This window comes from Homalodisca vitripennis, chromosome 1 (genome assembly GCF_021130785.1).
Source record: "Homalodisca vitripennis isolate AUS2020 chromosome 1, UT_GWSS_2.1, whole genome shotgun sequence".
In the NCBI taxonomy this organism is placed as follows: Eukaryota; Metazoa; Arthropoda; class Insecta; order Hemiptera; family Cicadellidae; genus Homalodisca; species Homalodisca vitripennis.
The window spans coordinates 101713518-101729841 of NC_060207.1; the positions used below are offsets into that span (position 1 = coordinate 101713518).

The following is a 16324-nucleotide window of genomic DNA, read 5'->3' on the forward strand; positions in this document are numbered from 1 at the left end:
GAGTATATGATTATGCAGATGCAAAAAATAACTATAATGCAAAGTAGTAACCAAGTGCCAGAAAAAACCCGGGCCAGCAGATGCCCCTGTGCTGCCATAACCCGGGACTCAACAGGTTAAGCAAGTTCTGACTATTCTTCTCAAATATGAAGTGACTAAAGTGGTCCAATGTAGGCCATAAAATTATAAATAAATAAATTGATTTGTTACTGACATTGTCATTGATTATTAACAAACAAAAAGCTAACATTAAATTCAAAATTTAATATACTTATGAATTAAGGTCTGTGTAATTCATGAATGTAAATTTTAGCCTATCATATGGTAATTTGTATTTTACGTTATACGTATAAATAAAATTGTGCTGTGAAACTAAAAATATGAGAAGGAAATTTTTATGACAATTTTTCCCAAGTATTTTATATTTCTCTTTAACAAATTTGATCATAACTATCGCTATTTACAATTATCTTCTTTAATTCAAACTGTAATGACTCTTCTGTATAATAACATCCTAGAGACGTGAAACTTTGTTTCTCATAGGTTTCTCTTGGTTTAAGAAAGGTCCATCCATTAGTGTTATTCCATCTTTGTAGTCAAAGACATGAATTACCTTTTTCAAAACCATCTTATTTACAATGGAGTGAAACTTTAATTCACCGCTAAAACAGTTAAGGTGGGAGAGTGGTGATGCTTTTGGGAAGAGATTAAGGAAGCTCCTTTTGACAAAGAACCCTTGTAGTGTTGAGGAGTTCCTGACTTGGCACTGACTGATAGCAAAGTGAATTAATAGACGGATGAAATTGAAATACATATATCACATACATATGTACATGCGAATGCTTTGGTGGATTTTAAACGTTTTAAAATTTAACATTTTGCAATATTGTACAATCAAAAAGTAAACAAGCCAATCATTTTACAGGAGTCTTAACTAATGTTCAAAGTTAAACAATACCATTTGCAGGACAAATTTATAATTAAGGTATTTAATTTAATGTATTTTATTATTAATATTCTTTCACATGATATATGATTGATACTTATTGCACTTAGCAAAAAACATTTGTAATAAAGTTTCTAATACTTAATATATATATTTTATGTCAAAGTAGCATTTAATTCAATTGATAAATATTTTAAGTATATAGAAAGAGTAATTCTTAGGTGATAAATTAAATGTTATATCTCGAAACAGTATAAAATAATTAATGTATTATAATTTTATTTTTTATTTAGAAAGAATAGAATTTACAAAGATTATGGCCATGTAAAGCAAAATTTCTACAATTGACACACCTGCCCTGCAATGGAGAGGTTGTGACAAGTGTAGCATTTATATACAATGAATGACTATGGTATCATACCTTGTGGGGTTCTCCCGGTCAAAGAAGTCCTGGAAAAGTCACTGACTATGACTTAAGTTACCGAAAGTTTCTGTTTAATATATTAGTTTTCATGGCATAATGACAAAGACTAGTAATGTGTTAAAAGTGGAATTTGGAATCCACTAAATATCTTATTTTATAATCAAATCTGTGGAGACTTGTCTTTACAATTAATTATCGGTTGATTGATAGAACTCAAATTATCGATCACCAAACATTTTTATTGTATTGTTTTTTGTTTGAAAAATCATAAATAGACAATCTTATTAACAAACTATCTGAGTTTTGAATATAGTATTTTACTTTCAGTTAGTATTTTCTATGTTTACATTCTTGCATCGTTGCTTATATTCCATGACGACAGCTGATCAGCAAGTTCTTACATAGTAACAATCTAATAATGCAAAAGAAACATTTTTCTGGCATGCAATAACTGAACAACAAGTAAAAAAGATTGTCAGTAATTTTAGCACATCTAATAGTGAAGACATATATGGGTTTCAAATAGAATAATCAAAGAAATCATTGATTTTATAATTAAGCCATTAGTTTTCTTGTTCAATAACTGCCTTAACTGAAGGTGTGTTCCCAGATGTGTTAAAATTTACAAAGGTAATACCAATCTATAAGAAAGGAACAAAGTCTGAACCATCAAGTTACAGACCAATATCATTAATCCCCGTAATAAGTAAAGTTTTTGAAGTATGTATTAAAGATCAATTATATAATTTCTTTGTAAATAATAATTTGCTTTGTGTTGAACAGTTTGGTTTTATACCAGGCTTGAATACAATTAAGGCCATTGAATGTGTTGTTAATTATGTTTTGAACGGTTTTGAAGATAAAATATTGACATGTGCTACTCTGATTGACCTGACCAAAGCTTTTGATTGTGTCTCTCATGAAATATTATTGAAAAAATTGCAATGTTATGGTTTGGGGGGTAAGGAACTTGGCTTAATGACATCCTACTTGTGTAACAGGAAACAAATGGTATATCAAAATAATGATGGATCTAATTTTCAGTTAATTAAATCTGGTGTTCCCCAGGGATCTGTCTTGGGACCATTCCTATTTTTAATTGCAATAAATGATTTTCCAGGTAATATACCATGCAAATCAGTATTATCCGCAGACGATACTACTTTAGTTTGGAACGGAAAAGACATGGAAAAATTGAAAGTGGATCAGAATGTATCAATGAATATTGCAGAGAGCTGGTTTAAAACAAATCATTTAAATATAAATAATAAAAAGACAGAATCAATTATGTTTTCACTAACTAAATTAACTGAAGCAGAGTCTATTAAACTACTTGGCCTATACTTAGACAGCAGTTTGAAATGGGATGTACATATACAATACCTTTGCAAAAAGCTATCTAAAATCACTTATTTACTAAGAAAACTTAAACTGTGTGTTAGTAGTGATATGTTGATCAATGCGTATTACGCTTTTTTTCACTCTCAGATTGTATATGGTGTTATTTTATTGGGAAATAGTACTTATATGGAACAAGTTTTTAGATGGCAAAAATATGCTATACGGATCATAAAAGGACTGGACAATCGTGAATCTTGCTTTCCCATTTTTAAAGAATTAAAAATAATGACACTCCCATGTTTATATATATATTTCTGTCTAATAAACGTAAAAGAAAATTTGCATAAATATAAAATTAGATCTGATATACATAATTATAACACAAGAAATAACTATGCCTTAGATTTACTACCTGCTAGACTTACAAAAACAAATAACAGCATATTTTGCATGAAAAATAGATTATTTAACAAATTGCCACAATCTGCTCACACTGTCACTATTAATAAATTCAAATATTGCTTAAAAAAATGGTTAAAGGAACAAGTTTTCTACAAGGTTGATGACTATTTAACTACTGATTATGGTAAATTTAAGGACATCTTCTACTAATTTTGAATTGGAAGCTGAATTCAGATTAGATAATTAAATGTATGTATTTTTATAAATGTTGATGTAATGTATATAGGCTATTCATTGTTGACATTGTTTTAAATTTTATTAGTTTATTGTTTTTTATGTTGTTAACTGTTGTCTAATTATTTATTTGTAAATATATGTCTTTTAGTCTATTAATAATTTACGTTTTTAATGTTAAAGAATTAATATGTAGTTTATCTTGTTATAACTATTTATAATGTTATATGTTTGTTTTTAGTTTTCACTTAAATATAGTGGTTATATAGTATGTTTCTAAATCTATTAATAATTTATGTTTTTAATGTTAAAACTATTACAGTGTAGTGTATATAGTGTTGTAACTATTTATTATGTTATTCTATATTTATTTTAATTTTCACTGAAATATAGTAGTTACAAACAGAATTCAACAAACAATGATAAAGTAAATTGTGTTATATTACGACTGATGAAATCTATTGCATCACTGTATGTTTAATGATGAATAAAATCTTGAATCTTGAAAAGCAATAAGCAAATTACCAATCGCAAAAACGTGATTTTTGTTGTACTTTGTGAACATTGCTGAAATGGATGTTTTTGTACTTGTACATACAACCCCGAAGATAACCTAATTAACTTAGTTTAGCAAATCATATTTTTCTTGCAGTTCTTTATTCATGTTCGTGCATCACCATAAGTCTGCTGGGTGTATTTGCGGACGACAGCTGATTGGCAGTACGCACGTTAACCAATCACTTTAATACATTTTTTGCTATACTGGGTACATGAAAATCCGTAGATACATAACACAATTAACAAATTATCTTGGTTTTTAAAATAATATTTTTCTTGCCGTTGTTCATGCTTTACCGCGTGTCTGCCTTATCTATTCAAGGACTTCAATTGATCGGAATTACTCAAATTACTGATTTGCAAAAACGTGATTTTGTTGTGCTTTGTGTAAGATAACTATACATATTCCAATTAACAAATTATCCTAGTTTTGTAAATATTCTACTTACAGTTTTGCATATATGACATGCATCGCCACGAGACTGCTGCATATATTCGTGATGGCAGTTGACCGCCACTACGCAATTTACTGATCGCTAAAACGTGTTGTTTTCATACTTTATGTATGAAAACCCGTAGATAGATAACCAAATTAACACATTATCATACTTTCGTCAATAGTATTTTGATTTTAGTTTGTATTTGCCATGATTTTGCCAGACAAAAATGTCTTGATTTTGTAAAAGTATTGCTTGGGCTGCTGAACACTATATTTACTGTAGCCTACAGTAAGATTATTGTTGTAAAAAATATTTCTTCAATATATGCATATATTCCTCAGTTTAATTATCAAAATGTCCTAAAATATTGCTTTGTTAAATTTTTTTTACATTACTTTTTGTAATGGTTGTCAAAAACAATAAAAGTCACTGATTTTCATTACAGCTCAGCAGTGTACACCCTGCTTGTGGTCACTTCAAAGTGTTTTAACTGTGTGGATACTCACAGACTCAGATACAATACAGAACGATGTACCGTTTTTCCTAGACTTGATAGAGATTTACTTCCTTTTTTGTACAGAAATTAAAAGTATGAAAGTTTGTTGTTTTCAATGTCTTGATATTAAAAGTTTAAGTAAGGTATAATTATAATTTTTGATTCAACTATCATTTATTTGGGACAGAATTATCTGTTTCGTTATGTAAACCAGAAAGTGGTGCTGAGTCATAAGAAAGGAAGGAGAAAGCTAGTATTTCTTATAATGCCTTTGTCTCCAATCTGACAGTTAACAGAAAGTTGATGGACTGCAAGATTCTTTTTACCAATTTATTATTATATAGGTTTCTTTTACCTAAGCTAGAAACAGGCTATAGATTTTGGTGTAAGATATATTAACTATAACTTTCTGTACAACTTAACATGGTGACAAAAATAAAATAATTTGGTCTTATCTGCGGTTATGTCGGCAGATACCCCCCTGCAGGAGAGTACACCGGCAGTGTCAAGTGCAGCGGTAGATGACTTTAGCAGTTTCCTGTCGGCCCCAGCCCCTGCTCCTGCCCCTGCTGCCCCGCCCACAGCTGCCCCCACATATCGTTCGGCTGAGGAGGACAGCTTCTTCAACCAGCCCCAACAGGGTAGCCCTGCTCCCTCAGGCAAACTGACCACGGATAGTATCTTAGCTCTGTACGGCAAGAGTCAGCCTCCTCCCGTCGCCCCCTCGCATGCATTCCCAATTCAAGGTGTGAATTCAAGTTGTTTTCTTAAGAGCCAGCTGTACTGGTAGTCATTTTGATATTAGACCAAAAACAATTTTAAACTTCAAACTCATATCTTTATAATGACATACTTCCAATAATCCTATGACGAAACATAAGGCTTTAAAAGTGACTGAATTTTAACATTGTTCTTATGGAGTAAATCTCAGTCTTTTTACTATAGCCAGCTATTAATAAAAAATGATTTATGATGCATAAAAAAATAATACTCAGTTTTCAATGGCCATTACAAAAAATTAAAATATTTATGCATTATGTGAACATTTTACTATTTACAGGGTGGCCACCCAGCCAGGAAAACCGGGAATAAACCAGGATCTTCCAGGGAACTGGGAACATTTGAAAAACAGTTTTTCCGTCTCCAAGATCTGGTTAATCTCGAAACATTGAATTTTATGCAACGTGGATAGTGAAATTGTGAATGAAGATCAATATATGTTGAGCTTTGTCTGAGGGTTGCCTCCATTAGTATAGTGGAGTATATTTTTATTGGTTCTACACCTATGCCGTGGCAAGCCATCCCTCCTCCTTAAAAAAACACATAACAACGCATTGGACAATTTCAAATCGGTCAACCAATCGTTGCAATCTTCAGCGCTAAACAAGTGGTACTCATTGAGCGGTAAAGCGGTAGTGACCGCGATAGAAACAGGAATTTTGTGTTTAAATATTATTCAGTCGTTGAAGTGGGTTCTCTGGACAATGTTGTCCAATTCTTATTCTTAAGTGAAAATAGTATTTTTACAAGGCGTGTGTATTAGATAGATGTACAGTATTCGCCATATAAACAGGATTAATAGTTTGGTTCGTTGAATAATATAATATGTTTGACGGTTTGATAAGAGGTGCAACTTGGTTTTACGAGTACACCAGGATTTCAGTTAGATTTTTACCAGGCCTGATAAGATACCTTTTGAAGAAGAAATTAGTGGGTAAGCCACAACAATTAATGTTCGACATGTTGCACAGCAATGACAATATCAGCTGAGGGCTAGCGGCAGGAGAAACATTTATTGTCTAGAATTGGCTGCGGATAAATGGCATTGTGTGGTATCGCCCTCCCACTCACGTCTGTCGTGGCTAACGTCGAGTGTTCTCCATATGTATAACACAAACATTAAACTTTAACTCGCCGCTTACCGCTCGTATCGTGGCCAAGGCCTTGGTTGGTCTATGAACGATTGCTCCTCACACACGTTCCGACTGGGCTTCAGATTACATAGGTTGAAACAAAGAAAGTGATGTTATGTTATAAAGTAACACACATTCAAACCTCAACTAAACTGTGTTTACATTGGCAAAAAATTGCGCAAGTTTTGTGTTGTTTTTTGTACTTTATAAAAATTACATCTAAATGGGTGCAAGAGCTCTTGAGAACACTGCTGCAACCAGTGTCAGACAGTTGCTTGCAAGAACTGGAGATCAGTATTGGCTATTAAAATTTCAATTATAAATATTGCCGATACATCACAGCTGTGTGTGAACAGATTTCGTATTGACTGTTGGAACAACTAGTGATACAACTGTAGCAAATATGACAGTTCTCTTGAATAAAATTGCTTATCTTGTTCTACGGCGACAGTAGTTGTACAGATTCTCTCGCAACTTTACTTGCCAGTGTAAATGCAGCTTATGTTGTCACCAGTCTACAGACGGCAGACGGTCAGCCGACCGACCAACCTCACATGTCATTTTTCGTCGTCAGAGCGGAATTGGTTGGAGGACAGTTAGAAATCCTATCAATTCTCAGATTACTATTTACTTGAAAGACTTCCCCGCACATGTGACTATCGGTCAGACGATTCAAACTGTTTAAACCAAATAGTTCAACGTGTATATGGAGTCTTATGTCATATTGTTTCATAGTCCATGATTATAATCTAATATACACGTTGTGACAAACCACAGCCTTTCATGCATTTATTTACTTCATTGTTGTGTTTTCGTGATGGGGTGGTTCTATTGCACTATCGTAAAGTCTAACACAAAATATTTAGGAGCCAGTAATTGATAACATTAATTGTGCTCATATTCTGGGTGCAACTGTAGAAGGTACTGTTATGACTGGTGTCAATGCACTTATTCTACAGATTGCGAACTAATCGCACTTCTGTAACAGATAACTTTCTGATGCATTCTACATGTATTGGCCATCAGTGGGATTTATATTGAAAGCCACAGTACTGTCACGGGACTCTAACCATGACTAGTGCAATCAATGAGAATCTGGAAAAGCGTGCATTATGCATGAATTTTTGACTCCGGGAAACATGCGTGGATGTGCGTGAGTTTTTTTATGTCCCTGAAATTTTTACTTGGGATGGATCGTTTCCGATACCATGGCTCTTTTCTTTTGATTCCGATACCAACAGAAGTGCTTAAATACGCTTGAAAAATCACTATTCACAATATACTACTGATATGAGGAAGCTAAATCTCGAATCCAAAAATAATTCTATTCACGGACTACTACTGATCTGCAGTATGCAAATTACCGATTGCAAAATTGTTTTTGTGCTTTCCGTATGAAAAATGTAGATTGTATAACCAAATTAACAAACTATTGTAGTTCAACAAATAATACTTTAGCTATAATTAGTATTTGTTATATTTATTTTTATGCATCGTCTAAAGTCTGCTCCGTCTATTTGTGGACAAACCGATGGGCAGTATGCAACTTACCAATTGGTGAAAAGGGTTTTTATAGATCTTTGTGTATAAAATCTATTTAGAAATATATAGTAACAAAATATCATGATTTATAAATTGATATTCTATGCGTGGACGTTAACTGCTCAGCGGGAAACAGAATCGCTAATTTTTATGTTATCTATACGTCATACTTTGTGTTGTTGTACATAAATAGATTCTCTCTAAATGTATTATTTAAAAGGAGAAGGTAGAGATTATGACATAATTTTAAATATATTCATTTCTCTGATTATCTGCAAATTACTTTTAAGTAGGGATAAATTGATTAAGTAGAATTCAGATGAAAGTATTTGATGAATTATAAGATGGACCAACCTTGTGTATCGGCGAAATCATTGTCACGTACCGAAAATTCATCCACCGCAAACGTCTGACCCGCAATGTTGGACTGCAGTCTGTCCCATGGTAGCGCTGTGTTGGTATTTATTTATTATCTTTGTTTTTTCATATTGGATACATGTATTTTCCAAACATCACAGAATGGAAAGTTATTAGGTATACACAATGTTATGTCGACACATCGAAAGACACAAAGATAAAAACTAAGGAGCTTCATCACCAAATTTCTCGCATTTCGCTAGCGACGAAATTTGTTAAAGCATCACATTCCTTGCAAATACAACTGGTTATGATAAACCTTCACAACTGCACTCGTCGTAAGGGTTAAAAACAGTATTACAGTTGTTATTTGGCCTGAAAGTAGACCAGAGAATCGGAAATAATCGTCCGGGAAAATCGGGAGAAAACCCGGGAATTTGAAAATTGGTTTTGAGTGGCCACCCTGTATTTAGATCTGTGTTGTTGGCTACAGTCACAAAATCTAAAACAAATTTTTATAATCGTACGCTTAAAAAAAACGTACAAGAACTGTGGAAGAAAAATCTAAGTCTTGTAAACACTACATAATTTGACACACTGAGAACGTTAGCATTATTGATGTATTATTAAATAACTAAAACCATCGGTTTTCTATAAACTTGTTGGTAGTAAAAAAGACACTATGATAATGCATCCAAATATCATTATAAGATAGAAAATTTGTGATTTAGTTACTATTTTATGTGTTTGTAAAACAGTTAAAACTAAACTTACTTTGTTATGGATATTGCATTAAAAAAAGTGGATAATAAGTATTTGATATTACTAAGCTGTCAGTATTTGAACATTTAGGAGTATGAAAATTTGATACAATTTACTTATGTTAACTTCTGACTTCAACACTGGTGATATAAAGGTAACAAACTAATTCTAGTTTTATGGATATAGCAGAGGAATTGGAGCCAAATTGATACATAATAAAAGGAAGGATTGTTTAATGGAAAAGGTTGTGGAATGAGTTTTCAAAACAGAAGAGAAAAGGGAAACAAAAATATAAATGAATATTTGCCAAATTAGAAACAAGAATTTGTTTAGACCCAATTCACAGATAATGGACATGCAATGTTGCACAGGTGGCTTCATGCCCGTGGCTCCTGGAGCAGGCTTTCAGCAGTCACCATTTGCTGTCCCCAACGGGATGATTCCTTCTACTCAGATACCTGTTCCTGTCCAGGTAAGTTTATGGAAACATAACCAATTTCAACTTGACAATCTATAGAAAAATGTATTATTTTATCTTTTTTATAACTAGATAAAAACAAATTTAAACAGTACTACTATACATACAAAAATTAATGTCTAATTGTTATTGACATTTAAATATAATAATAAATCATACACTTAACTTTGTCAAGTAAATTCTCATTTACAAATTTATTATCAATAATACATAGGCTCTGAATCTAAATAATTATTTTAAAAATTGATAAATATACAACAGGATGTCTACCGGTCATGGAAGTTCCAGAAAAGTCAGGGATTTAAATGAGAAGTCATAAAAAAATCCACGGATTATGGGTTTTCTGTGAACTTTTCATAAGTTATTATAAGTAGTGATGTGTCTAAACTGAACCTCGTATCCACCGAATTTTCAACAAAGATTTAGGTTCAATCAATGGCATTTGGCAATTGAATCTGTGGAGACTTGCTGCATCATGAATTATTGGTCAATTGGCATTACACAAAATCTCCAATCACTAAAACACTTTTGTCAAACTTTGTTGTTTGCAAAATCGTAAATAGATTAACAAATTATCTCAATTTTGAAAATTATATTTTGCTTGCAGTTAGAATCTGCTCTATTAATGATCGTGCATCACCACGAGTCTTCCTCATCTATCCTAATAAATAAATTATCCAAGTTTTGTAAATATATTGCTTGGAGTTTTGTTTATGGCATTCATCACCATGAGTCTGCTATGTATATTCATGAACAACAGCTAATTGGCAAATTTCCAATCGCTAAAATGTCTTTGTTGTAATTTGTATTTGAAACATTGTAAACCAAGATTTTACAGACAGCTTATTAATTAGTTTAATGTTTATGAAAATGTTATTCTTTCTTTCAACATTATTATTAGTAGTTTAAGTTTACAAGTATTTAATGTATTATAATTATGTTCACCACTTTAATTTTCTTAAATAAGACTTTGACTAAGAAGTCATATACTCTATAACTGTAATCCAAGGCAATGCCATGTATAAAGCCAAGCTATAGTGTTTCAATCTTTCATTGCAGTAGTTGACAATATAGATATGCACAATCATATGAATGGATAAGTTTCCAACTACCAACCCTGAAATAACAGAGGTAGAGTAGTAATGGCAAAGTAAATATAAGTTTCCGACAGATATTGGTGTGGTTGATTGTACCCATATAGGGATACTAAAACCAAAACACAGAGATGAATTCATTAACTGAAAAGGTAAACTTTCTTTGAATGTTCAAGCCACTTGTGATGTGAGAGAAATGTTCACTAGTGTGACATTAGTTGGCCTGGGTCCATGCACGATCCCAGGTTATGGAAAAATTTACAAGTGTCATTACAACTGAGAATTAGAAGCAATGTTATGCTACCTGGTGATGACAGATATAGGTTAGAACCATGTCTCATGACTCCATTTAGAAATCCTACTGCTGGTGCAGAGGTAAATTTTAACAAGCTTTTGAAAAAAGAAAGAGTAATAATTGAACGATGTTTTGGCCAACTGAAATGCTGGCTCCCTATCTTACAATACATCTCAGACAGGCCATCCTTTTACTCGCGCTAGGAAATCATCCTTATCCTCGCAAGTACAAGGAAATCATTACGAATACAGAAAAAAAATGCTTATACTTCTACCTTTTACTTAAAATCATAACCTTTTGCTTTGAAGGATTCCTTAGTTTTTATGAATACGACTCAATGATAAGTCCGTTTCCTCAGGTAGTGATACTCAATGGGGTGCGATGTGGGAAGTCCTTTGGATGCTGCAACGATGTGAATATCTGAGGGATAATGTTTTAGTCCAATAAATTCTGATCGGTAATCTAGACATATGTAGATGAATTCGGCTTACCGACAGGTTGTTTCAAATCCATAAATTAATCTTCTGATTTGAAGAGTAATATTTCATGAAATATGGTATATAAATTTTAATACTGTTAAAATTGTAACTAATAACATTAGTTGTGATATATGGTGTGACTATTGAATTTCATTCGTTTTACAAAATGTTATAGAGTGGAATGTTTCCCCCTATGGGTGTGGCGGCACCTCCTACGAACATTAATCCAGCATCGAATCCATTCTACAACATGGCACCCACTCAGCCAGTACCTGTGTCCTACTCGACCGGAACCAGGGTAAGTAACTAATACCAAGCAGAATCATAATTTCATTTTCCACTCTTCCATTTAAAATCAGGCAAAATGGAAAAGTTCATAGAAATTAATAACCTTGCACAATATCTGATAAGTATCAGTCCCTCCTTTAATGTATGCAATAAAAACATTAGTATTTCAGACATTGTGCAGTCTAACAGGGTGTCCAGCAGCCTTGAAAATCGGGAAGAGTGGGAATTATGCTTGAATTTTACCTGCCTTGAATAGGGCGGGAATTATGCTTGTATTTTGTAGAAAATTGGAAGTTTTGATTTTTTTTAGACAATGTATTTTTATATATATTTTGAGCTAAAACAGTTTACTCCATTTGACCTTTGTTTCCTTTTCGTGCGATTCACGAACAATAGGCACAGATGTGGACGTGACTCAGTGACGCTATAGGGGAGGGTTGTTTGTCATGGGCTGTAGGGCTGTACAATTGAAAGTATCACGTTCGGAACGGTTTGATTGTTTAAATCGTTCGAACTCGAGGTTCGATATATCGAGTTGAATTGCCATAGTCTGCCGCTGCCGTTACTAACGCGAATGAAGATATCGAAGCAACAGTTCGATTATGTAGACATCGATGAGAAATTAGCAGAATACAAAGGAAATTTGGAAGTAACTCGCTCTCGCTGCAGTCGCCAAAAATGGCGTCAGTGTAGTTGGTTTGACAAGAGATGCTGTTTATGTACGCTTGGTGTTAAAGTTATTTGTTTTCAGTGCCGGTCAGTTGTTGGTTATTGTGAACATTTGTCATCAAGTTTTTAACAAGTGCAAGGTAAGGTATATACAATTTTAAGTATTATTATACTAATTTTATTCTTACTTTTGAAAATAAATGTTTATTTTTCTTCCATTCTCACCCAAGAGGCGAAACAACTTACGCGACTATATATTGTATTTATAATATTTGCCTGTTGAAGAGGTTGCCCAATTCTTTGAAACGTAGTGATGAATATTAAATGTTTCAATTTAAGGTAATTGTTTACATTAACATCCCATTGAAAAACGTGATGTTTATCATCAATTCTGGTGTACAATTGGATGCCTATAGGATTCATTTTAAATTTGTTTGAGATATCTAATTAATACAACATTTTTTTAGTAATATAGGTGTTTATTTACCTGTGCTATATTATTAATGGTTGTTACTATTTAACTTATTGTCAATAGCTTTCTTATTTGTTTAAATTAACTTATGCTATAAGTAAAGGTGCAGTACATGGTTAGTTATTCAAATGTTTGATGACTTTCAAACATATTTTCTAAAGAGGGTAAAAATTTTCTGTGACAAATTTATTTTTAACACAAAATAAATTGTGGGTTCAACATTTTAATAGCTATTTTTTCGACTTTTTGAGTTTAATCCTTTTTTTATTAAATGAATATTATTATTTTTTATTTATTTTAACAGTTATTTTGTTTTTATGAAACTTAATTCACCTAAACTAACTTAACCCTCAACTGGTTTAGAATAATATTGGGTTTAGTTTTCTAATAAAGCTTAATACTAACTTTATTTTACTTTTTTGTTAACAAATGGGAAAAATATATATTTTTTACCAACATTTCGTTTAATTATTAAGTTTTTTCACTAGGCTATATTTTTTGACACCAGAAAAGTATATATTTGATTTTATCTTAACCTTCGGGGAGTTGCTTGTTGCTTTGCGGGGGTTATCTCTGCACGTTAACTTTTTATTAAAATAAAAGTGCTTAGTGAATAGTTTACCTATTAAATATAACTGGTTTTACCTATTAAATTACTCATGTTTTTTTTAAATATTGCTTGTAAGTTGTTAAACAATTTACAATATTAACAATAAAATTAGTTCCTAATAACTTCAGGTAGCACTTAATTGTAAAGTTACGTAACAAAACCAAACAAATAGAATACATTTTTGTAATTATGTGATGTGGAAAAAACCTCTGTGTGCGCCCTCTCCCATTATAATAAGAAACCTCTCAGGGGTTTAACTTATTAGTTAATATAGGTTGTGGCTAACCTGGGCAACCTAAAAACATATTTAGGCCTACCGTATTGATTTTTTACAACATTTACTAATTATAAATTGATGTGGCAACCTTGTAAAAAATATTTAGTTCTAGTAGGCCTATGTATTTTTCTCTAAGGGGCTGAAATTAAATTGATATGGTGACTGATGATGACAAAGGAGTTAAAAACCGTTTATTTGTTTTTAAGGAGATTCATTTTATAATGAAAAAGGAAAAAAATAAATAAATAAAATAAAAAATTATTTTTAATTTGCAGAGGTCTTTAGATGTCCATGACACCATTAAAGACGACATATGATAATAATGTTATGGACATTGAAAGGCCTCGGCCAATAAAAAAAAATTTTATTGGATTGTTTTCTTTTCTTCTCACTGTGTTTAAAAAAAATACCTGATGCCATTATAAGTCTTATATAAACCTGCTACTTAGCTGTCAATACTTAACCTAACTTTATTTTTACTATCACAGTTTTTAAAAGTATGGACACTTACATAAATAAATAAAAACAAACCACTTTAATAAATGTGTAAAAAATTACATTACATTAAAACAGCAAATTAAGTTATGTATATCAGAAGCTCAGGCAATAAATTAATTAATTTATTAAAACTTGGTTCTATTTAATAATAATGTACCTTAAATTATTATAAACTTTTAAGTACAATGTAATGTGGATGTCATTGTTTTTGTTAAATGTGTAGTGAGTGATTTTAGACCATATCCTTGCCAGTCCACTATATGTAAAGTTTTTATTGTTAAATATAATTTTTTCAGAAATTTTAAAGTTAAATTAAGGTTGGTCTAAATTTAATGTTTTGGGAAAACAATTAATACAAGTTATTTTTTTCAAGATGGTGAGGCACGGGAAGACGAGTTTCCAGGATCACTGGCTTTTGGACCCGGACTGCAAGAATTGGGTTAGAAGAGCTGCAGGAGACATCTATTCAACTACATGCTTATTTTATCCTGGGACGCTAATATCCGTATCTACAATGGGAAGACAGGCTCTTGTGAGTCATTCAAAGTCAAAAAAACATATGTCAAAGGCCAATGCAGAGATGAAACAGCCCAACATCGGAGCTTATTTAAGAACTAAGGTAAGAGAATCTGAGTTAGCCACTAATTCAAAGTCATCAATGATTAATGCAAATGGCCTACAACTTCAAAGTCATCAGTGAGTAATGAAGATGTGCCTACAACTTCAAAGTCATCAATGATTAATGAAAGTGGACCTGACTTACCTCAAGCTGAACAAGTTTCTCTTCCAAAGTCTTCAGTGCCAATGTTAGTTGATAAAAAAAACTCTATCATGAACAAAATTTTTTTAAATAAAAGTTTCAAGGGCTGAAATAATATGGTGTTTGAACAGTGTTTTCAGTCATCGCTCCAATAGGGCAACGGCCAAAGATATTCATATTTTAAGGCACATGTTTCCTGAAAATGAAGTTTTAAGTAAAATAAAACTTGAAAGGACCAAAGTTGAATATATAGCAGTCTTTGGGCTTGCTCCGTTTTTCAAAAATGAATTGTTAAAAGAACTAAATCAATCTAGCCACTTGGTTATAAGCTTTGATGAATCTTTAAATAAAGTCAGCCAGAGCCAACAAATGGATTTAGTTGTAAGATTTTGGAGTGCAGAGAAAAACGAAGTTTGTACTCGATATCTATCATCAGCTTTTTTAAAGAAGACTACTGCTGCAGATCTTCTGAGAGCATTTCTTGCTGCCTTGAACTGTGTTGAAATGAAAAAGCTCATTCAAGTTTCAATGGATGGTCCAAACGTAAATAAGAAGTTTCTCTTTGATCTAAGAGATTATCTTGAAACAGATTCGTCTCTAGAAACAAAAATGATAGATTTGGGCACCTGTGGATTGCATACCCTTCATTGTGCATTCAAGGCTGCAATGAATTCCACGGGCTGGAATATAGTTCCCTTTCTGCATGCCCTTTACAACTTTTTCAAGGACCAGCCAGCTCGCGCGGTAGTTTTACCAAACACACGGGTTCAACGAAATTTCCTCTAAAGTTTTGTGCTGTCACGTGGCTGGAAAATGCAGATGTGGCAGAAAGAGCCATAAACATTCTACCTGACTTAAGGAAATATGTTCAATCTCTGGACCAAGTGAAGTCTAAACCCAATATCAGAAGTTTTTCTATCATAGAAGAGTGTCTTAAAAACCACTTATTGGGTGCTCAGCTAGCTTTCTTTACAACTCTATCCTCTGAT

At 32.4% G+C, this 16324-nt stretch overlaps 1 protein-coding gene across 1 annotated transcript in view; it reads left to right on the forward strand.

Annotated features, from left to right (window-relative positions):
• The window catches only part of LOC124367919 (stromal membrane-associated protein 1-like), a 78514-nt gene that overhangs the window by 43241 nt on the left and 18949 nt on the right, over positions 1 to 16324 (forward strand). Inside the window, exons 6-8 of the mRNA XM_046825128.1 lie at positions 5315 to 5587; positions 9787 to 9887; positions 11937 to 12059. Of these exons, the coding sequence (XP_046681084.1) occupies positions 5315 to 5587; positions 9787 to 9887; positions 11937 to 12059 (497 nt within the window). The remainder of the gene's footprint in view (positions 1 to 5314; positions 5588 to 9786; positions 9888 to 11936; positions 12060 to 16324) is intronic.